Source organism: Eublepharis macularius, chromosome 8 (assembly GCF_028583425.1).
Source record: "Eublepharis macularius isolate TG4126 chromosome 8, MPM_Emac_v1.0, whole genome shotgun sequence".
NCBI lineage: Eukaryota > Metazoa > Chordata > Lepidosauria > Squamata > Eublepharidae > Eublepharis > Eublepharis macularius.
The window spans coordinates 39,413,538-39,438,091 of NC_072797.1; the positions used below are offsets into that span (position 1 = coordinate 39,413,538).

Below are 24,554 nucleotides of genomic sequence, written 5' to 3' on the forward strand. Positions count from 1 at the left end.
TGCCAGCCTTTCACTGCTTATCTCCACAGAGCATCACCGCTGCCTTTTATGGCCAGCTTTCCATATCTACCCAGGAGGACTCAGTATGTAAACATAAAACCTCCCAACTCCCCATGATCTGCACCACCTTTCCAAATGTCACTCTTTAACTTTCATAAACATCCCACATGCAAAACATCCATATATCCCAAGCTTGTCATCCAAAATATCCCTAAAATCAACACACCACTTTGTAGCTCTTTGAAACTGTGCTTTGTTCCAATGGAGTAAAATTTGCTGTCCTATACTTTCTGTACTTCTTACCATCTGTTGATGATGTTGATCAACAGCTGATTTGACAAGCAGGGGAGAGAGAAGATGGTGTAGAAGATTCCATACCAGCCACTGGTAAATTAGTTTCTTAGTCTATCAAAAGCATCAGCTTCCTGGTGACAGCTCAGTAATTTATGTTGAATGTGGTAGGGATATCACATGCAGAAGCCCATAGGACCTGGTAAGCTCCCTTTGATTTATGACTGACAACCCTGACTGATACAAATGTTACTGTACTGGCATACTGGCCAATTCTGTTAAAACACTAAGCTAAGGTTTACAATAATACTGCTATTTTAAATCTTCTCAGGAAACAAACATCTCAAAAGATACAAAGTAATAATCAGTAACAAAACGTACAAAAACAAATATTGCTAAAATTAAAATATAAGGGTTGCCAGCAGATGGTTTATAAACATGGAAGTTATTGTTCTGCCAATATTCAGTGTTTTTATGTAGCAAAATTCAATAAAACTGTGAAAATATATATATTTGGTCATAACTTCCAAAAAGCAAACGCTGCTATTGGGAGCCTAGAAAAATCATAGTTTTTGATTCATGTGCATAATAATTGATTGGCTTGCTACAGTAAGAAAACGTAGGTCAGCTAATTATGTATTAGTTCAGTGCAAGTATTCATGCAATACTGTATATGATATAAAAGCTGGAGATATTCTATACTGTACAACGACCTTCCTTCAGGGAAATTCAAAAGCAGTTTGTGATACGGCATATGTGTCTGCAATTCAAAGACGGGAAGTCAACATTCTTCAGTTAATGCTAGATCCTGCAGACCTAAAATAGCTTTCTGGATTCTGGCATGCATGAAAAACTAAACAATTCACTATTATGTTCTAGTGAAAAAAATCTGAATTCAATCCTTTAAACAGTTAAGATCAAGTATAGCAAAACAGTTTAAGCATGGAAAAGACAAGCTTAATATCCAGTATACAACTGCCTAGAGCCAAGAAGTATTAAGTATCAGAACCTGTTTGCCGGTGCTGACAATAGCTTAGTAGAGAGACTCCAAGAACAACTGAGATATTTTCTTGTTACTTACACAGATTAGCATGCTAAACAGATCACAATCCTGCTTTTGGTTTACTGCACTCTTGCACACAGTTTTAGAAAAATTCTATTCAAATTTAAGTTTAACTATAAAAATAAAGTTTCTAACTGCTAACTGCAGCAAGGAGCAAAGGATGCCTCTATCCTAGGAAGATGCTGACCCAATTAGTTGTAACTTGTGAAAGGCTTCTGTGTTTCTGTAATACAAGATCAAGGCAGCAAGGAGTGCACCATATACAAGCCAGTTCCTACCACAAAGTTTACAAATTTAACACACGCTGAGCCACTGGAGGGGAGAAACAGAATTTCTTCAGCAATTTCAACAAAACACAGCCAGAAATTTCCAAACTACTAAAAGCACACTGCTATATATGACCCATTTCTAAGAGCAAAGCACATTTCCACAGCTTTTTGATAACACTGTTGCTGTGACTTAAACAGCTTCCTTCTGCTTCCGCAGAAAATACAGTACTCTCCTTTATGGTGGTCTCAGCATCATTATTCTATCCAACTTTAAGATTGGGATAGGAACGTGCTGAATGTATTTTAACCTACAGTAACCTACAATTAAAAGTGATAAAGAAGGAGTGGGAGCAGGAGGTAGATAAGAATGAGAGATAAGGGGTGGGGGAGATGGGAACAAGAAAAGCCAACAGGAACGAGATTCCCCTCCCCGCAACTTCTCTTTCCCCCAACTATTGCCAAACCTTAGAAATGTAAGGAGGAGACCAGAATGGTTTCCAGCAATTCTCTCCTCCCGATTCTCATGGGCCCCACTTGTTTACACTAATTGTGCAAACATTCAATAAAGCTGGAGATATCAACTAGATTTAAGTGTATGGTCAGAGAGAGAAAGAGCTGATGATATAAAGTCCACACACTGTCACTTGCAGAGAGATTGTCACCTAAATTCTCACTGGTAGCACTCACAGGTTCTAGCTTGTAAATCAAGCAAAACCTGACAGTGATCATTACTGAGAAAACTTGCAAGGTAATGGCAATCATCAAAAGACTAGCACAGTTCTAATTTTAAAATGTATCATCCCAGTTTTGCTAGTCCACAGGAAGATAAAGTAAACCTTGGCTACAGAGACTGAGGAATGCCAGGTTCAAATCCCACGTCAACTAACTTGGTGTCCTTGTGTCAACTGCTGAATTCTCAGCATAACCCCTCGGCAATTAATAAGGGTGGGGGCACCATTTGCTGTATTTTCCTATATGCTGCCAAAATAAGAGATCCATCTAAGATAAAGATGCCCACCAACATTATTGTGCAGATAATAACCATTGCTCCAAGGTCACTTATGTGGTCCAGGATCCAAAAAATACTTCTGCATACATGTTATGGCATCGTCAGTTCTGAAATCCTCTTCTGATCACATACCATGCCAGATAGTCCTCTGGAGGTCTCTTTTTCTGTCAAGTGAGGACATGGCCGGCATGCCCATTGAGGCCAGGTAGGCGGTTGCCTCAGGGCGTGGGGCGCCGGAGGGGGTGCCGGAGGAGGCACTGGGGGTGGGAGTGCCCACCACGGAGCTGCAGCCTCCCAGCCCTCCCACCCTGCGCTGCTGACACCGCCAGCACACGCCCCCAGCTGGGTGCAGCAGCCATGGGCAGGCATCTGGGGCGGCGCAGGGCAACCAAGCAGGAGAGCTGGGAGGCTACCTGCACCCCGTCCCAGCTGCCCGCCACACCAATCGAGCCGACTCGCATGCGCGTCCCCATGATGATGTCACACGTGACATCATCATGCAGGCTGGTGTGCGCACACGTGCCTGGCCCGCTGGCCAGCTGTGGACGCCGAAAACCCTGGCGCCGCTCCTGAGTGAGGAGATACATAAAACATTTTTTGCAACTGCCTTAACTAGAAAAACAAGATAAGGTAGCAAAACTGAAAAAAGGCTTTTTACTCAGAGAGGAGGGCGGTATTGTAGGAAGGTGGTCTCAGATGCTTTGCTAATGAGTTAGGGACAACAGACTTCATCACTATGTTGCCTTATATATTATCTGCTGCTATAAATATGTACTCTTATATACTATCTGTGCTTTATGTTGTCTAATGTCAGTCCTAGAACTGATTATGTTCTGTTTCAGCATTTCTTCAGCTCTGTATTGGATCCTTGCTAATGCTATGTCTTTTTAAACTTGCATTTATCCTATGGCATTGTTTATGAAAATGTCCTTGACACTGTACAGAAATGTCTTTGATACTTGAGTCTGAGAGAGAAAGGTGGACTATAAATGACATAAACAAAGGACAAAAATGCATCTCAGAAAACATCTGTTGCACAGTACTTGGAATCCCAGTACTGCACTTGCATTCCGTGCCATATCTTTCTTAGGACATGCACCACATATATTTACAGCGCAATCGTAGCAAAACTTATACCCTTCTATGTCCACTAAAATGAATGGGCTTAGAAGGGTATATCTGCTCAGGAAGGCACTGTTAGAAGCTTACGTTTAAAATGATGACATCTGATCCCTGCCCCTGAAGGGACAACAAGATTAATGCAATGAAACATTTAAAGGTTTGAAATTGTAACAAACATATAGAAAATCTTTCCCCTCCATGAACCATTAATCATTTATCTGTGACAGACACTTTCCTAACACCCAACAGAAAATTCACTATTTCATGTATCTTATATAGTTATTTATTTAGACTTTTTTATGATGCCTCTTCAGAGTCCTGCTTGAGGAGACTTCCCATTAAAAAACACAATATTAAAACGCAAGTTATTGGACATAAGAAGTATAACAACTATCCACAAATAGAAGCAAACCATTAAAAAGCTGGTAAGATAAAACCCCTAAGACAGACTTTTTCTTCCAACTGAGGGAACCAACACAGCCTCCTATAATTTTGGGGAACTAGGTTTGTTTTGAAATGTAAACCTTCCCCTTGGTTTCTCTGCTGTGAGGCAAAATATGAGGTGAGTAAAAAAAGAGATCACTGAAGCAGCTGTATGGAAATAACAAAAAGATTTATTTATGTACAGGTTGTTTTTAAAGAACAGATCAGCAGCCCAGGTCTCCCCAAATTCAAGGGAGAAACCTGCTGAAGTGCATACATTTAAGTTAATTAGAGCTTAAGATTATGATTTTAATTCACTTTAAGGCTTTCAAGTACAAACATGCTTTCACTGACTAGCCATCAGGTTAGAAACTTTCACCCACACCAACCTGCCCTATCCTAAGAGACAGACTAAAGGATATGAGAGTTGCTCATCACTAGAGACAGTCGTCACAACTCTGTCCTCTCCCACAGGTAGAGTTAAACCCTTCTGCCACATCTTATTCCCCCTCTGGATGCTGGGGCCACACTCCCATAGGCTCAGGGATAAAACAGCTGAGAGGCTGTTCTATTGTTCAGAGCAAGAAAGCCTCCTGTCCATTACAGCCCCTAATTAAAAGTCTGAGGAAAAGATGTGTTTTAGCCTGGTGCCTAAAGCAGGCTTCATGGAAGCCTCAAGGGGGGTGTTCAAAAGGCGAGGTGCCACCACAGAAAATGCCCTGTCTCTAGTAGGGATGTGTGCTTCAGGTTTCTGATTCGGGTAAAATACCTGAATCAGACTCGATCCATAAAGATTCGGGATATCTAAATCGGGGCCAGATTCGGAAATCCCAAATCAAAACTTTCCAAAGCCTTTGTAATGCTTCGGAAAGCTTCGGGGCTGAGTTTAAAGGGCCCCAATGCTGCTTGCAAGCAGCGGCAGGGGCCTTTAAACATCAACCCACCCACCCCCCGTGGCCATCTGAGGGGCAGGAAGGGCCAGAGGAGGTGGCTCCGGCCTTCCCGATCGCCCTGCAGGATCAGGAGGCGGTGTGGCAGCAGAGGAGCCGGCTGGCTCCAGGCCGTCGCAGCCTCGTGCTGCCGCCGCCACCGCCCAGCTGATGACCCTCCCGCTCTCCTTCTGTCCAGGTAAGTGGGTGGGGGTGGAGGGGTTGCCCTGCCTCACTTCGGTATGCTCCGAATATTTACGGAGCATACCGAAGCAAGTAAAATACTACAATTCCGAGCGGCTTGCCACTTTGGAATTATGGTGTTTCCGAATTTTTTCCCCAAAGTGGGAAACCCAAATCTTTTAGGGCTGCACACCCCTAGTCTCTAGTCGCCACCTGTCTCGTCTGTAAAGGTGGGGACACAGAGGGCTCGAGAGACGGATCTTAACTGGTGAGCTGGATAGTATAGGAAAATATGGTCCTTCAGATACTGTGGCCCCAAAACATTTAGGGTCTGAAAGCCAAGAAAAGAAAGCTATCCTTCCAACTGATACATTAAATCCTGTTATTACCATTGCTGCTCTATTCCCAGAAATACTGTCCCTTGACCAACAGTACCCACACAATATACAGGATTTGTTTAATATCTCTCACATCCACCTCCTGGACAGTGTGCTATATGTAAGTGGATCATTTGCCAACCTTGGAAGTCATTCTTCGACAGCAGTCCACAGAGCACTGAGAAGTTACAATTAAGTTCTTCTGGCAGAGAGACTGCCAAGCACACACTTAGCTCTGCCATTATTTACCCAGGTTCTCCTCAAATCTTTTTTCTCTCCCTCTTTACAGTACTTCCATCATTGCAAAACTACCTTTATCAGAAAACTGAAATCTGAACACATCATCATGACAATGATTAATGAAGGATGCAGACGCAACAATTAACCATGATTTGTGTTTGTTTATTTATTTATTTACTTATTTAATTAGATTTTTAGTCTGCTCTTCCCGCAAACCTAGATAATCCTCAGACTTTCCCTCCTCTTCTCACATCCAGCCTATTCAATAACCAGAACAACCTGAAAATGAAAATTTGGACCATGTTTGTTTCAAAATAAAGGCCAGTATTCCAGCCAAACTGTACACAGGATGGAATTTTTGCACAAGCCAAAATGTACACAGGATGGAATTTTGGAGAGTGAGTATTCCATTGCCACCTCAACTCTTTGAGCAGACACTGATCTATGCTTAATGCAAACTTCTATAAAATAGCCTAGTTTTTTTTTAATGAAGGATGATTTCCTCATTATAGGTGACTTTAACAGGCTACTACAAACATAATTGGACAAAATTTATTTGTAAAATTATAATCAATTCAATGTTTAATTTTATAAGGCGTATATTATAATCAGTTCAACACTTCTTTTTAAAAGGTTTCCACAACAACAAAAATTTAACACATCAAGGAATACTTACTGTTCTAGAATCCGAGAAAGGATTGTATTCATCTAGTCCTGGAGGAACATTTCTTGTCACTTGTGTAACTGAAGGATCCTAAATAAAGAGAGAGTGAGTGGTTACATAAAGCAAGCATATGCACTGTACAAGTGGTAGCACCAATCCACATATTCACCAGTACAATTATTGTTAATACAGTCCCATACTAGATAATAACATTTTAATTCAGGTTATTTGCCAATATTCAAAACAGATCAGAATTCACAATATGACTGAATTATCAGTTCTGAAAATACTAATTGGGGAGAACCTACATTAATTATATCTAAGAAATATTACAGAAGTTCTACCTTCCAATTTTTTAGTACAAACTTAACTCAAACTACATAAAACAACCCTCAAAAGAAGTGTTATTTCTTTTCAATGTGGACAGCCTCATTTGATGAATGTTCACTCAGGAAAACATACTATTAAATTCCAAGAAAAATGCACTGGATTTTTAGTCTAAAGTTAATTTTTGACAGAAATACACCACTACTGATTGAGCCAATCACTGAAATCTATTTGGGAAACATTAGAATTACATTAGAAATAAATCTTTTAAATTCTTAAAATAGAAAAATTTATTGTGACATAAACATTTAAAAATAAAAAGCATAAAAAATCTTAATTGTCATAAAGTATATGATTTTTACATTTAGGTCTGACTTTATTTGCTGTAGAGAGAAAAATGCTTTCATACTCTATTCAGTATGACACTCATTGTATCCAGATCTTCTTATAAATCTAGATTAACACAATTTGTGAGATACCCCATCTGTCACGCAATTTATATGTGAAAAACAGCTTCTCCTTAGAATGATGGTGGAGAGTGCCCTCAAGTCATAGTTGACTTATGGCGACCCCTGGTAGGGTTTTCATGATAGGGCTCAATTTTCAGTTGAACAACTATCAAAGATAAGTTGAAAAATAGACACCCAATAAAATTTTGGAAGTCATGAATAAGCATATTTTATCCAGCAGAAATAAATATGCCCGTTATGAAATATGGGAGCTAATATAGAAACATGGAGTACATGAATTCAATAACTGGGGGCTTGTTAAAATAATTCAGGGAGGTGCCTCAGAGAAAGCCAATCCTACCCACCCCTACTTTCATATTTAAGCGTGCAAGCGTATATACACTCATACATACTCAAATATCTTTAAACTGGCTGGGAGATTCCTTATCACAAAGGATCCTTTGCACGGGGAGACTGGGCTCAGACAAGGCACATTTGCGGGTATGCCTCTTTCAAGCCCAAATCCCCCTCTCCTTTTTTCAGACAGGGTTAAACCAATTGTTTCCTTTTTAGCTAACTTTCAACACTGGCTAGCTTAAGACTCACGGCTGGACACTGCTCTCTATCAATATTTCCTGGGAATACACATGAGCATCCTTCTGCTCTGACACTTTTTTTGCATTTGAAACTCAAAAAACAGGGCTACAATCTATCTGAACATGAAGAGCTACTACCCAGTCAATTAACTTATGCTGGCCTCGATGTATCAAACATCTGAAGCAGCTCCTATATCTAATTGCTTTCTGTGAAAGGAACAACAAAGATATGCTCATTACCATGAGAATCATTTAAACATGTGTTTGGGATCTGAGGCCCAGCCCCCAGACTTACCAGGAGGTGGGGACAGGAGGCAGTTGGGGGACAGCCATCCAGCCACCCCAACGGGCACCCAGGACCAGAACAGACCAACACCTGAAGGGGGAAAGGAGGCATCCCAGCCACAGAAGGGCAGAGAAGCACCCAAGCCATCCCAGCCACAAGAGGGCAGAGAAGCACCCAAGCCTCAGAGAGTCAGGCGAGGCAGGTGGAAGCCAGCCAGCCCCACCCTCTGGTGGGGGGCCGGGGGGCCAGGCAGGGAGAGTGAGGACCCCCAGGGGGGAGCAGACCTGAGGGAGAAGGCGCAGGAAGCAAGGGCAGTCAGCCAGCAGCCTTACCAGTCAGGGAGGAGAGGCAGCCAAAGCAGCACAGAGCCATGCCCCAGCCTGCAGGCTAGCTAGAAGGCAGTAGCCTGGTCCAGGCGAAGCTGGGAGCAAAACAATCCCAGGTGGAGCTGCCTGAGGCACTCTACAGGAAAAAGAGTGCCTTGGCAGGCAGCCAAGGAGGCACAGGTGTGCCAGCCCCAAGTAGCCAGCTCAGTAGAGAAAGCTTGGCAGCCAGCCGAGGAGGAACAGGTGTGACTGCCCAGGGCAGCCTGCAGAGCAAACCCAGCTGCAGTTGTCTGAGTCAGCCAAGGCCATGGCTAGAGTGCTGGAGGGGGTCGTGGCTGACAGGTGGAGCAGGGAATTGGTGAAGGGATAAAAGGGAAGTCCACCCACAGGCCGTGGTGGGTTGTGGAGGAGTGTAGAAGAGAGAGCGAGAATGAGAGAGCAGCGAAGAGGTGGAGGAAAGAAGATAAAGAAGAGTAAGTCTGGAGGAGGGAAGAGTCCAGCTGTCATGGAAGTTGAGTGGACCTGCGAGAGGATTGAGAGGGTGCGAGGGTGAGGAATACCCCCCTCCTTTCACAGAGCAGGAGCCTGCAAAATCCCTAATGGTACCCCTGGTCCAAAGTCAGGCATGCTGGTGCCTCACAGGGTGATGCCCAAGGCAGAACCTGACACATTTATATCCTACCTTTCCTCATGGATCAAGGCAGCTTACAAATCATAATTAAAAACATTACAATATAAAATTGGCAGGTTAAAACTCCTCCTAACATGCAGTGGTATTGCATTAAAAGCCCAGAGGCTCTGGCTGAGGCCAGGCAGGCTACCTCAAGTGGAGGAACCGTCAGTAGGTAGCAACAGCACAAGAAAGAGGACTGAAAGTTAAATTTGTTAGACTGTTTTGCTTTTTATATGATGATTTCCATCCCTGAAAAATACATCTCACAAAATTAAATACCTAGAAAGTATAAAGACCATAACTAATAGTGTCAAAGTGTTGTACAGGTGCAAAGAAAGAAGCACAAACCTGACTGCTGTCGCGCATCAGATGCTAAGCTTTCTACCACACTTTCAGCTCTGTACCACACTTTCAGCTCAGACTGGAAGACACTAAGTGTCTTCCAAATTCAAACTGCAAGACATATGCACTCTTAGCTGCTAGTGTATTCTCAACTAACTGCTCCATCCTAACTCTGATGAGTCCTTGAACACGAGAGCTCTCTGGACACCATTTCCTGAAAAATGGCTCCCACCAAGGAAACATCAACCAAACCTTCTGAGCCTAGAAATGATAAGCCAGTAGCCATAAATTTAGCTTATGGCTCTTGTAAATAGGCTTAGAAGGAGATCTGGGATGGTTACTACTGGGATTCGTACCATCATTCCAAGTGCCTTGCAAATAAGCCTTTGTATGAAATTTTAAAATCACCTGGTTCTGGTTGGCACAGATATATATTTGCTTCTTGACACAGTCAATGCAAGAAGCCAACTGAGAACCACTTCATATTTAGTGAAAAGGCTGGCCTGCAGGATTCACACATATTCTCCTTTCATGCTTCTTTACCAGAACCATGAAGGAGAGTATGTGTGAATATCTCTAATGAAAGATGTGTATGCCTGCTACACTCATAATCCCGCTTCTTTCTAACAAGTGGTGAGTCCAAGGCACGTACAACGGCATATTCTAAAGATTTCAAAAGCTTCCCTAGCAGAAGAGTTTTGACATTGATTGTAGTCACTATGAAAGCACAGTAGCCTTCAAGTGTTATTTTTAGTGCACAAACCAAAAGATGGTTTTAAGCTCGTTTTGATGTTTTGGACTTCAGTCACAACTGGAAGATGCATTTCAACACTGAAGTGATCTAGCTGTGAATTATTGTTCTCTTGAAATTAACACAAAGCAGAAACCTAACACTTTTAAATCATTCAAGAAACCAACTCCACCCTCATTGTCCCATACACTTCCTTTTTAAATGCCATAAAGAAAAAGGAGGGACAGAATATTAAAACTGGCTGATCATATGGCAGGAAAACTCTCTCTCTCTCTCCATACTTATTTTATTTATGTCATTTATAGTCTGCCTTTCTCACTGAGACTGAAGGCAGATTACATAGTGTGACATTAGTACAATCAATATCAAGGACATTTCTATACAGTGTCAAAGACATTTCCATAAACAATGTCATAGGATTTTACAAAGATATAGCATTAGCAAGGATCCAATACAAAGTTGAAGAATTGCTGAAACAGAACATAATCAATTCTAGGACTGACATTAGATAACATGAAGCTCAGGTAGTATATAGGAGTACATATTCAAAGCAACAAATAATATGCAAGGCAACATAGCAGTGAAGTCTATGGTCCCTAACTCATTAGCAAATCATCTGAGATCCCCTCCCTATTGTTAATGACAGTAATCTTAAAAGTTATGTACTGGTTCTTTTAGAGTTAACACTATTATACAGGGGCAGCATGACTGTAGCATAACACTTCAGAAAAGAGAATTAATATAAACACTACCCAAAGAAATTGAACAATGGTGCCTTTCACATTGAGACTTTAAAGCGTTTCAATACCTGCTCCGTGTCCCATGTTTGCAGGGGTTTCACACTTGAAAGGTAGTTATGGGATGCAGTACCGCTCTTTGTCCGTGGCATCCCTGATTTTTCTCCCTGCGGACATACCACGGTGTTATTTTTGAAGCCACTGCCGAGTCGCAGCTGGCCCGATTTATGTCAGCGTGAACACTTTTGTCCCCTTTTTGCTTCCCCCCCGCCCCTCCTTTGCCTCGGGAGCTGACTGATGTGTGAGGAATTAACCACTCCCACCCTCCTCAGCTCTCTGAACTCCTTGTCTGCCATTTTTATCAGTAAAGCAAGGTAAGGGTCGTGAGGTTGCTTCTCCATTAGCTTCCTTCCTCCCGGTTTGCATGCACTCTCTTATTTTTTTTTCAAAGCCAGGAACCATTCCTAGCCTTGCTGCATATTCCCTCCTGGCTTTAGAAGGCAGGAAAGGGTTAAATGGCTTCTTTTCCCTTCCTCCCTAAGTACTATGAGTTCACTCTTTTATTTTTCTTTTCAAAGCTAGGAAAGTGTTGTAATGTTGCTGCATTGTAATGTTCCTGTCCTTTCCTCCTGGCTTTAAAAGCCAGGAAAGGATTAAATGGCTGCTTTTCCCTCCCTCCCAGTAAGCTTAAAAAAACAAGCCTTTTTGCACAACTCTTTGCAAAACAAAGCAGCAGGGAAGCTGCTAGGAAGGAATGAACTAGCAACATTTTAACCCTTTTATGGTTTAGCTTTAAAAAAAATAAATGAGAATGGAACAAGCAGGGAAAGTACATGTTTCCCCCCAGAACTCCGCCACGAATTGCCTCTCCAGTGGACGTGGGACAGCCCAATCAGCAAATACAGGTGGGGGATGGGTTCCAACATTGCAACATTACTACACATGCTCAAAAGTTTTTTAAAAAATGAGTGACATGAATTGCAAAGCCCCGAAAGCCTGAAACTGCACTGAGGCTTCAAAGCCAGTCTAAAATGAAAAACGAGCCCAAATGGAAACTGCCTTGGATAGTGTGGAACGTGGGAGTGCCATGCCAAAGCCATTGCAATGGGGGTGAATGCTCATAAATGGTGGTTTAAACCGTAAGTGCGAAAGGGGCCAATGTAAACAAGGATGGAAAATTTCTACAAATCAGTATCAAATTTTTAGATACTGAAACTGCTTAGAGATGGCAAAAAAGCCACAATTCCTGAGAAATAGCACCAATACTTTAGTCACCTGAAGAAATGAGTGTGTTTTCCATCTCTGAGGATTTTTAAGGACAAAGAAACAATAGTGCCTGTGGAAGTCAGAAGAGCCCCCACTCTCCCAGCTTTTCGTAAACGATGCAAAACTGAACTATTCAAAAAGGCTTTTTACTCAAATGGGAGGGCTGTATTGTAGGGAAGGGATCTCAGATGCTTCACTAATGCGCTAGGGACCATAGATTTCATCACTATACTGCCTTACATATTATCTGCTGCTTTAAATATGTATTCCTGTGTACCACCAGTGCTCCATGTTGTCTAATGTTAGTCCTAGAATTGATTTGCTTCAGTATTTTTTCGACTATGTACTGGATTCTTGCTAATACTATGTCTTTTAAACTTGTATCTATTTACCCTATGGTATTGTTTATGAAATGTCCTTGATACTGTATTGAAATGTACTTGATACTGATTGTACTAATCTCATACTGTGTAATCCGCCTTGAGTCTCAGTGAGAAAGGTGGACTATAAATGACATACATACATACATACATACATACATGCATGCATGCATGCATGCATAAAGCCTCCCTGTTCCGAATAATAAATGCAGTTTCCTGAAACTTGCCATTCACATGATCACCTAGAGCAAAGTTGTAGGTTATCTTCAGCTGATCCACCTGAGCATCCACATGGCAGAAGCCCCTTGTCATAGCAGTTAATATGCTACATTTATTATAGAATTTGCATTGTGGTGGCTAAATGTGCATCTTTTCCCCACCATCAGTATTCGAGTGTCAGCAGCTGTTTAACACTAAAAGAGGGAGATAGCATGCACATATAATGCTTCAAACAATAGGCCAGGCTACCTAATGCAACATTCTGTTATCATCAGAGGCCAGCCAGATACTAGGTGATAGCCATCCATTGTAGTTTATTTCCAGCTTCCAATACTCAAGTGCTGTTGCCACATTTTATGGTACCAAGTGATACATATAGACTGTAAAGAAGTACTTCATGTTGTCTACCCTGAACGTACTAAAAAAAATTGACAATTGGTTACCTCAAGTCCCAGTATTAATATCCTATAATATCCATATTGTGCTCAGATACTAAGATCACACATGACTGGCTCTAGCTCTCCCTCCCTTCCCAGTATTAAAGTATTAATACTTTAACACTGGTAGAAGATGGACACCCTCAAGCGTTCAGTTCCCATGGTAGAGCTCTATACCACTGGGTAGAGAAGCAGGTACTACCGATTATTTAGTGGAGAATTAAATGACCTATATGTTTTGAACAGTATGTTACAGGGCTCTCTATTTTACAAAATAGGAAATTCTTCTTTGCAATAGAATTTGGGCTCTTTATAATGCCTGAGCATCTGTGAAGTTAGTGTCATTAATCTCTAATCCCGTAAGAGGCATGTCATTGGAGCATGGTGTTGCTTCACATCTCACAACTTTTGAAAGCAGATTTGTTTTCTCAACAAGTTAAACTGTACATTAAAATCTTTAAGACTTTCCTGATTAATATTTAGGATATCTGCTAGGAGCCAGCTAAAATTATTTTATGGGTCAGGTTTAGCTCATCTTAGTCTAAGACTTCTTTGGAAGCATACATCTTAGGCCACAATTTTACATACCCATGACATTTCCTGAATAAGTGGTGGTAACAGAACTATTACTTAGAAGCAAGAAACAATGGATTACTTTCACAAGTTCACAGTACTTTTCACTATGTTTGCACTCCTAACGCAATTAGGAGTACAAACATAGTGAAAAGGCAATTACAAAACTGCCACACAGTAACCTGTTAGCAAGCTGGTATGCTGTAGTTAGTGTGATGTAGTGGCTAGAGTGGCAGACTAGGATCTGGGCAACTTGGGTTTGATTTCCCACTCTGACACGGGGTGACCTTAGGCCAGTCACACTCTCTCAGCCTAACCTACTTCACTGGGCTGTTGTGAGCATAAAATGCAGGAGAATGTGTAAACTGCTTTGGGTCCCCATTGGGGAGAAAGGCAGGGTATAAATGAAGTAAAATGAAATAAAAATAAAATGCAAAGACCATCAGTCTAAACTCAGCTCCATTCCTATTCAAAGATCTGCTACTAGTTTAATGTTTGTTCCCTTAAAATTAGAAGTTGCTTTATACTAAATTAAACACAACTGAGTCATCAATCACAGCATTACTTTCCTTGACTGGCAGTGGCTCTCTTAGCCAGCCTTGCTACATGAGATACTAAAACTAGAAAATTATATACATTGAACTTGGGACCTTATGTGCTATGCCATTGAACTATGGGGCCCCCTGCCTGAACCCCTGAGCTCTAGAAGTTCCATTGATTCCATTAATGATGTTATGAATTGATGCTATCTGACTTGAAGCTAAGATTCTATACGTGCTTTCTCAGAAGTAAATCTTGTTGAATTCCAGAAGACTCCCAGATAATAATAACAATAATAACATTCGACTGATATACCGCCCTTCAGGACAACTTAATGCCCACTCAGAGCGGTTTACAAAGTGTTATTATTACCCCACAACAATCACCCTGTGAGGTGGGTGGGGCTGAGAGAGCTCCAGAGAACTGTGACTCGCCCAAGGTCACCCAGCTGGCTTCGTGGAGGAGTGGGGAATCAAACCCGGCTCTCCAGAGTCCCACGCTCTTAGCCGCTACACCAAACTGGCTCTCTAAGTAACTGGCTCTCTAAGAGTACATAACTGGTTCTGCATACTTGGTTATATAGTTTAAATCAAAAGCAATATGCAAAAACAACATACAAAAACACAGAGGGAGTTTTCTATAACAATCCTTGTTTGTTACAGCTGTGTCACACATGCTGATAACAAAATACCTTATCTGCAATAAAGACTAGCACACACTGGATCAGTCCACGTGAGGCTTGCAGATATAGCATGCTCTGAATTAGGACTCCCAAGTCCCAACAACTGTAACATTCTCTATCTTAAAGTGCTCTGAGTTTGTGAATAATGCAAGGATAGGGACTTGCCCATCATTTACATACAAATGCCAATACCAGCACCTTATGACAGCTATAAATGTAAGCAAATAAATAACCAACATTATGGAGGCAGTGATCTGATAACTAGCTTTGTGCTACAGCAATGATTTTCAAATCTTCCACCACTGGAGAGTATCTCCATGTTGACTTGTCTGCTCTCAAAAACCTCTACCCAGTGCAGAATATACTGAAGAATGTTCCAGGGGACATGCTAGGGTACTAGCTAGGCCTTTGGGGCAGCACATGAACAGAGGACCTACTTTAATATGCACCCACATGACTGCACCCATATGCACTCCCTTGCTGCTGAGGAGTGTGCAGGAAGAACAACAGCAGTAAGCAACCTCTTTCTGGGAAGTCTGTCCTATAGCAGAGTCATTGAGGAACCCTGGAACAGTCTTAAAATAATTTCTAGAGTTAGACTCTTACATGGCTAGCTATTGAAAACATCCCTTGCTCTAGTACTATTTGCTCTCCAACCATTTCAGTATATTTTCATTTATTTTTTCTTGTAGTTAAAACACCAACTGTTTACCGATTAGAAGCTTTGAAACTTCTGTAATTTTTGACTGCTATTACTAAATTTTTAGTTCGCATCACTCTGCACCACATACTCTACAAAAACTGAAAATCAAGTCAGCAGAACAAATTACTCTTCCCCAATACAGTTACAGGCAGCTCCTTTAAGATTCTAGCCCTTTTTTACATTCCCATTTGTGATTAGTAGATAACACTGACTGAATTTCAAGACGATGAGTTAGAGTACAGCACTTGCATTAAGCATTTCATTCAAAGCCAAATTTAACATGGCTGGTCAGCTTTGAATATTTAATAGGCATTATGACTTATACAAGTTATATGGGATTCTTATTTCCATGGCTCTCTATTCTTCATGCCAACTAAGACAGGACAACACAGCATGCAAGAAGGCTACACTAAAATAAATTTCATTCTATTAAAAAAAACCTCAGCAAGTTCAGCCTTTCAAGTTCAGCCTTTGGGCAGGGGGTTGGACTAGAAGGTCTGTATGGCCCCTTCCCACTCTGTGATTCTGTAATAATTGGGGGGGGAGGAAGTTGTCCATTCCCAGTTCAGTTGCCTGAGTACTCTCCCCCTCCCCACAAGCCTCTTTCCTTTAAAAACAGAGGCAGGGAGTTGCTATTACACCCATACATATATCCTGTGTGATCACACTATTAGAAGACAGTGATAAGCCAGGAGTGACAGTGTAATGGATCTGGAAGATACTGATTCAAATCCTCACTGTGCCATTAAGTTTGCTGGGTGACCTCAGGCCAGTCACTCTCAGTTCAACCTACTTCACAGGGTTGATGTGTGGGATGGGATTTCCAAACTGTACCTTTTAACCACAATGTGTTTTTCTATGGCATACTTTCTTCCCCTATAACCATTTATTTTATTATGTACTGACTGTTGTTGTATACTGCATTTATACTGGCACTATAATGGTATTTATTTGATTTATAATCTGCTCTCCCTGCAAGCAAGATCAGAAGATTAGATTCCATATGATCCTTGGAAGAATTATTTATATAATATCAGGGTTTTTTTCTGGCTGTATGCAGTCGTACACAGTACCGGTACCTTTTCTGCTCAGCAGGCTTCGGCCACCAAGACAGTGAACATCATGAGTACTGGCACCTCTATCAATCTATCAATGCATATAGTGTTTTACAGAGTTCCTACTCCAAGACATGCAATTAAATCTGACATGAAAGACAAAAAGGGGAAGTGGTGCCGAAAATACAGAAATCTGTTGCATGTTTTAGGCTAAGGAGCTAAATTAAGCTACATCTCTGGTTACTTCAGTTTTTCTCCAATCTGGCTTTAAACTGAAGCTGTTAACACACATCTCACATTCCTAACATCACACTTTTAGGCAGCAAGAAATACAGCAACCGCTAAAAGAGAGTCAACCAGCTAAAAACAGAAAGCTTTACTCTTTGGGGAACATTTATAGATGGCCCCAAGAAGTGGCTCTCAGGAGCCTCTTCCAGACCCGATCATCCATTTCACACCCGTTTATTATCTTCAGAAACAACAGGGAATTTATTTCCTTTACAGATAGAGAGATGAGGAAGATGGTGCTCCTGGCTGGATCTATCACCTGGTGTCAGCTGAGCCTAACAAGAAAGCTTCTTTATCCATTGGGGATACACAGCCAAAAAATAGCAGGACTTGAATCCAATGGCACCATAGAGACCCAGAAGATTTTCAGAGTGTAAGGTTTCTAGGGTGAAAGCTGTAATCTGAAGAAGAGAGCTTTCACTCTCGAAAGCCCATAACCTGAAAATCTTGTTGGTCCCTAAGGTGCCACTGGACTCAAAGCCTGCCGTTCTACTGCCTACCTTGAAACAGCCGTAAAAGCCTGCAGCATCCACCAACTTTGGTCATCCCACGCCAAAGGGATGCAATTAACCCCTCGCTGGTGGAGAGGGGGAGGCAAGGAAGGCCGAGAGCCTGAAGTGGGGAGGAACCTTCGCCCCAGGAAGCCTCTCTGAGCGGCATCGAAGGAGCAAGGAGCCGCTGTGGGGCGGGGGACTAGGGCCAAGGCGGGCCAAGACCCGGGGAAAGCCTCCTTTCGCCCCGCTTCGTTTCACCAGCAAAACACAGCAGGGTTTGGGGGAGGGAAGAAGCCACGGGAAAGGGGGTGGGGCGGGACGGAGGCATCGCTTTCCAGCCTGCCTCGCAAGCCGGGTCCGCCAAGGGATGGCTGTCAAGATCCGACACGACGGGGGAGGATCCACATGCACCTTCACCAAGAAACTGGGGCCAACCCGCCCCCCCCCCCAGCCTCAGAAAGATCCACAGCCCCGCCCCCACCTCCGCCGCGCGTTTACCTTAAAGGGGTTGTTGAGGTCCGGGTCGGCGAAGGGATTACTGTCAAAATCGGACATGATGGGAGAGGGAGGCAGGAGCGGCGAGCGCTGCTGTGCGCGGGGTGGCGGCGGCGGCGACGACTCCGGTCGAGCGTCCCAAAGGTTGCCTGCCGCCCCTCCCCCGCCGATGTGGGCGCAAGCGGATCCGCTCCGAGTCCCGCCCGCTAAACCCCGGATAGGCCGGCCCGGCACCCCCCCCCTCCAAAATGGCCGCCCCGGAAATAACGTACGTATCGGCGACGGCTGCCTGAGGGAAAAATGGGAGTGGAGGGGGAAGGAAACCTCGTCGCGTGGATGGTGAAGGCGAAGGGAGGAAGGGAAGGTGCACTTTTGTCTTAGTCTCGTTGAGGGAGCCTTAGCTCCCCAAGAAAAGCTGACTTTTCCTTTCTCATATTAAACTGCTTTTGTTCGGGGGGGGGGCCTTTTATTAATATGGCTTTTCCCGTTCTCTGTCTTGTTAAGAGCTGTTGGGAGGGAGGGGGAGCAGTAGGAAAGGACTTTTTCTCTCTTAGTTTTTCCTGTGGAAAACTCGGGAAATTTCATGGAGTAATGAATTAAAAAACCCTTCGTAATATTGTTTCTGTTGGAATTAGTTTAAATACTTTTAGGACAAGGCCCGCCCCGCCCCCCAAAATGAAACATTTGCATGCAGAAAGACAATCTACAGTTTAATATAATAATTTTTATATAGATTGTAGAATATACAACATAGATTCGAGGCTGTGTTTGTTTATTCTTTAAACAATTTTGGCAACAAACGGATCCTTATGATGGTTGTTGTGGGTTTTCCGGGCTGTATTGCCGTGGTCTTGGCATTGTAGTTCCTGACGTTTCACCAGCAGCTATGGCTGGCATCGGATCCGACAATACATCGGATCCTTATGAATTCGTATGATTTATATTGAAACAAAACAAAAAGATTCATATTATAGATCATGGCCTAGTCTATAGACAGCATCAAAACAATCACGCACCCACCACTCCATGGTGCTGCCACCATGCAAAAATGTCATGAAAGCATGGATCCTCACAGATCCTTTGGATTTTTACATGTGGTCACTCAAAACTCACCATACAGTACTATATCATGTCAATTGCTACAGATTGCACCAAAAAAAATCAGGCACCCACCACTTTGTGACACTGCCACAGCACAAAAATGTGGTTAAAAAATGCATCCCTTGAATTTTTACATTGGGTCACCCAAAATTCACTGTACAATCTGATGTCAGGTCCATAGCCAAAGAGTAGACTACAAAAATCACAGACCCACCACTTCATGGCACTGCCATGCCTCAAAAACAGTTTCAAGGCACGGATCCTCACAGATCCTCTGGATTTTTGTTTGGGATCATCCAAAACTCACTATATAATCCGATGTCATGCCTAAAGCCATGCAGGGGAAAAAAACCATGCATCCATCACTTTGTGACACTACCACAATGCAAAAACGTGGTTCGAAAGCATGGATCCACATGGATCCTCTGGATTTTTACACGGGGTCACCAAAAAGTCACCATGCAATCCAATGCAAAGTCACCATGCAATCCAATCCAAACCCATAGCCATAGAATAAACTACAAAAATTACACATCTGCCACTTTGTGGTGCTGCCACGGCTCAAAAATGTGGTTGCAAGGCATGGATTCTCATGGATCCTCTGGAGTGTTACATGGGGCAAACCAAAACTTACCATGCAATCAAATATCATGAACCCACCACTTCATGGTGCCGCCACAGTGCAAAAACATGGTTTCAAGGCACAGATCCTAATGGATCCTCTGCATTTTTAAAAGGGGTCACTTAAAACTCACCATAGTATCCCATATCCTGTCTATAGGCACAGATTGCACCACAAAAAACCACACCTTTGCTGCTTCATAAGGATGCCACAGCTCAAAATTGTGGTTCCAAAGCGTGGATCCTCATAGATCCTAGGGATTTTTACATGGGGTCACTCAAAATGAACCATTCAATCCCATATCATGTCCATAACCACAGCCTGAACAACTAATATCACATACCCACTCCTTTGTGGCACCACAGCAGAAAAATGTGGATCCAAAGCACAGATAATGAGTCCTAGGGATTTTTACATGGGGTCAGTCAAATGTATCATTCAGTCACAGGTCATGTCCGTAGCCCCAGATTGAACCACAAATATCAGACAGCCACTGCTTTGTGGCACTGCTACAGAGGAAATCCAACACATGAATCCACATGGATTCTCAGGAATGCTGCATGCACTCACCCCAAACTCATTATACAATCATGTATCACACCCATAGCCATTGAATCACAGATATCAGGAATCTGCCACGTCAGAGGTGTTTCCACAGCACAAATAGGTGGATCCAAAGCATGGATCCTCAAAGATCCTCAGCATTAGCATTGTGCAGCAAAAAAAAAAAAGTATTTGGATCCAGTTATCTGGAATACCATAAACGTTCCATATTCCTGATATTTGGGTCCCATTCACTATTCAGATCCAGTTTTTTTCTGGGAATCTCAAATATAATTGGCTCTCTTAGTCCCTATGGGGCAAAATATTGGGGGGATTGAAGGAGGCATTTTTCAAGTGAGTTGCACTAAAAATGCAGAGATCCTAATCCTTCTTGTCCACTAAAGCCTCCCCAAGTTTCAAGAAGTTTGGAACCAGGGGTCCAATTCTATGCACCCTTTAACAAGCTGCCCCTGGCCACCCTCTATTTTTTCCTTGGGGTGGGGGTTATTCCAAGGCTGTCCAGGACTAAGATATCTTAACCAAACACACTGGGACAGCCCCTGACCAAAAGCCAGTCCCAATGCAAGCTAAACCAAGGAAGCCCAACAAAACTAGTGTCAAACCAGAGAATCCAAACAGAACCAAACTGAAGCAAGAGACACTGTTGCAAGCCCACTAGAACAGGTGTCACTCAAGGATGCCAGGAAGAACTCAGGGTTAATGTGAGAACACTATAGAACAGAACCAAGTACCAACATCAACCATCCAGCAGAACCACCAACCTGGCGCAAGCACTGGCAATGGCAAACAAACACACACTGTAGTGTAAGATCCCTCTCTCAGGGAAAGCCTCAGAAAGCGAGAGGGAGAGGGATAATTTTGGGTAATCCAAGTTCTTCACTCTATGCAGTCTGCACAGTGTACACTGTCAATCAATGGCTCAGAGGAGCCTGGACAGAGATGCAGAAGCTGCTCTCATCACTGGCCCTCCTGTTCCTTCTTACCCCTGCAAAGAAGTAAGTTAACAGTACACAAGAGCAACACAACAGTATTCACTAGCTTCTTTTTGGGTGTTTCTGTGGGTTTGCTTCTATTTATTTTAACTTAACATTTTGGCATGTCCAGTTCTCTACTTTTCCTAATATCTCTCTGAATCTTGCAGGTTAGCTACATGCAAGTTATATTTAATGAGACATAAAAAGGAACTAAGAGCTATAGCACCCCCCCCCCCGCAACTGAGTGTTTAGTTTTGCCACTCATCTTTTCCTTACTCCAGTCTCTAAGGCTCTTTGTCAGGTACCAGTGTTCCCAGTGGCATTGGTTCTCATCCATCTGCTACAATGAATTATAAATACTCTGCCAGTGGGAGGAGAAGATCATCCTTCTCTAATTTAGCTCCAAGAAGTTACTCTGAAAAATAATTTCATTCACTAAATTAGCACAAGGCACTGCTACACATAGGATTTCCAGCAAATCTGGAGATAAATGTCCTGTCCCTTTAATACGGGCGTAATATGCACAGCTTTTCATGGCATGCAGGTAAATAACATCACCTGGTACATAACATCCCTTTAAGCCCATAAAGGTATAGGACATTTTTTCTCCAGGCAGTTGGCAACTCTAGCTACTCATAATAGTCTGGTGATTTTTTAGCTATCTTGTTAATTGTTGGTACATCGGCCAAACTTTCTTTTCAGTGTACATGCAGTAAGATCCAGATACGTTTATATGGCATAAAAATCACCTTAAAAGAGTACTATTATAGGAAATAATTATATAAGCATCACACAGAAAAAGAATATATTTGTATGTTATCAATTCATATGTTATTTTTAGCTTTTGAAACATAAAAATACATGTTAACTCAAAAATAAGCCCCAGCTTGTTCAATGGACTTATTCCTAGGAAAAAACAAAAGCAGTATTGTGGCTCCTAAAAGACCAACAGACTTATTGAGGCATAACATTTCCTGGACCAGAGTCTGCTTTGTCAGATGGAACAAGTGGCTTTGTCAGAACAGAATGCAGATGGCCAACAATTCTGCTCAAAATCATGATGTTGCAATCTGTGATGTATTTTCCTCTCTGTTCCATAATTCAATAGTTTATAGTAATCTCATATCCCCCCTTCAGTGCACCTCTTCTGCAAAACCTTTGCCTTTACCCCTTAGTTTTTATCCCTAACCAAAACCAGATGCAAGTTCCAAATTAAATGTAACATACACCACATGATTGCCACCGGCACTTGCAGCCTGCAAAAGTTGCAAGTACCCCATGGGAACTCAATTCCGAAGCCCTGCAAGGGCTCGGTTTGGACCTGGCCACAGGGAGAAGGGGCTCCTGTCTTCCTCCCCAAGCTGTTTTCTTGACCGGAAATGGCCCGGGGGCATTATTCGCCCCATCGGAACTGCATGTGAAGCCCTCTCCATGAGGCAAATAATGGACTCCCTCGGCCATTTTAGGATGGGAAGATGGCATGGGCAGGAAGGCAAGAGCCCCACCTTCCCCATACATGACACATGGCTAAAATTCTTTTCTTGTTAAGCTTTTATGCTACACGATTGACACCAATTTATCAAAAATGCCTTTTCTTTATACTATCTTTTGCTTGATAGGACCCAATGAATGTTTTATTTATTTACATTACATTATTTATAATCTGCGTTTCTCACTAAGACTCAAGGCTGATTACACAGTCAATATCAAAGATTTCAATAAACATGCAAATATGCAAAGATATAAAAACCAGTAGAAATCCAATACAGAGCTGAGGAAATGTTGAAATTGAGCGTAAGCAAGTCTTCAACTGACATATTAAGCAACATAGGAACTACTCAGTAGGAGCATACTTACAGCAATAGTAATGCAGTCTATGGTCCCTCAATATTTACAGCTATAGTAATAAAGTCTGTGGTCCCTCCTTATCCCTTTACTGATAGATCTCTTGAGACCAAATCCTTACTGTACAGCCGTCCTCAGTAAAAAGCCTTCTTGAGTAATTCAGTTTTGCATTGTTTGTGGAAGACCAGGGCAGTGGGAACTTTCCTAACCTTCTCAGGTAGCCCATTTCATAAAGTGGGGGCCACCCCACAGAATTTACATGTACAGGCAGCTGTTGATTTTGCCATGTGCAAGGTGGCACCTGTAGAAGGCCATGAAGAGCCATGGACCAAGGCCATGAAGAGCTTTTAGGTGATAACCAAATAACCTAGGGAGCCATGGAGTTGTGAGTAATAGCTCCTGATAATCGCCAAGTTGCAGTGTTCTGCAACAACTGGAGTCTGCAAGTTAACTTAGTTAACATTTGTACATTGCATTACATTAGGCATGCCTCGATGTTACTATATGGCATGGATCCAGGTGACCAGATTGGCCTTGTCAAGATAGAGGGTCATTTCCTGGGTAGACTTGAGTTTGTGGGAAGCATTTTTTGCAGTTGCCTTAATTTGCTTTTCTAGCAATAGAGCTGGATCCAGTATAACCCCTACACTCTTAACTGAGTCTGCAAAGGTCAGATGAACATTAAAACTGGGGGGTATGATGTTCCTCAAGATCTTTGTCTTCTCAACCAGCATCACTTATGTTTTGTTTGAGTTCAGTTTTAATTTGTTTGCTTTCAGCTATTTGACTTCAGCAGATTATGTATTGACTTCCTAGACCATAGTATCACCCAGACAATAATGTTTATGGAAAGAGGTGGGATAGAATCCATTCACTCCTCGGAAAACCACTGATTTTATGCCTGCTGTTTTTACAGTTTTTAGAAGTGTTTTTTAATGCTTTGTTATTATTTGGGGCTTAATTTGAGTTGGGAAATGATCTGTTTTCCCTCTGCATACATTCAGATTTAAAACCATCCACTTGTAACTTTCTTTGATGCAGGAAGGGAGAAGGATAAAGACACCCTTTCAGTTAAGTAATTTTGGAAGAAGCATTCTCTGATCACAGAGATAATTACTAATTACTAATCAAGAACTGAACTACAAATCAATATGGTGTACAAATGATCATCCAGAGGATGGTGTGGATCTCTTCTGCTTCATCATATGGCTACTCTACAACAACATAAATCCTGTCCAGTCATGGTTTGTAATGGAGCT

General features: G+C 42.3%; 1 protein-coding gene across 2 annotated transcripts in view; it reads right to left on the reverse strand.

The window, feature by feature from the left end:
• Window positions 1-18,375, reverse strand: part of SCAMP1 (secretory carrier membrane protein 1) — a 45,932-nt gene extending 27,557 nt beyond the window's left edge. The window contains exons 1-3 of one of the 2 annotated variants that reach the window (XM_054986531.1): window positions 18,193-18,375; window positions 11,129-11,224; window positions 6,583-6,660 (exon numbers count right to left, since the gene is read on the reverse strand). In XM_054986531.1, coding sequence (XP_054842506.1) covers window positions 6,583-6,660; window positions 11,129-11,224; window positions 18,193-18,249 — 231 coding nt within the window. In that variant the 5' untranslated portion in view covers window positions 18,250-18,375. The remainder of the gene's footprint in view (window positions 1-6,582; window positions 6,661-11,128; window positions 11,225-18,192) is intronic. The other variant, XM_054986532.1, reaches the window with a different exon arrangement.
• Between the last annotated feature and the right edge of the window lie 6,179 nt (window positions 18,376-24,554).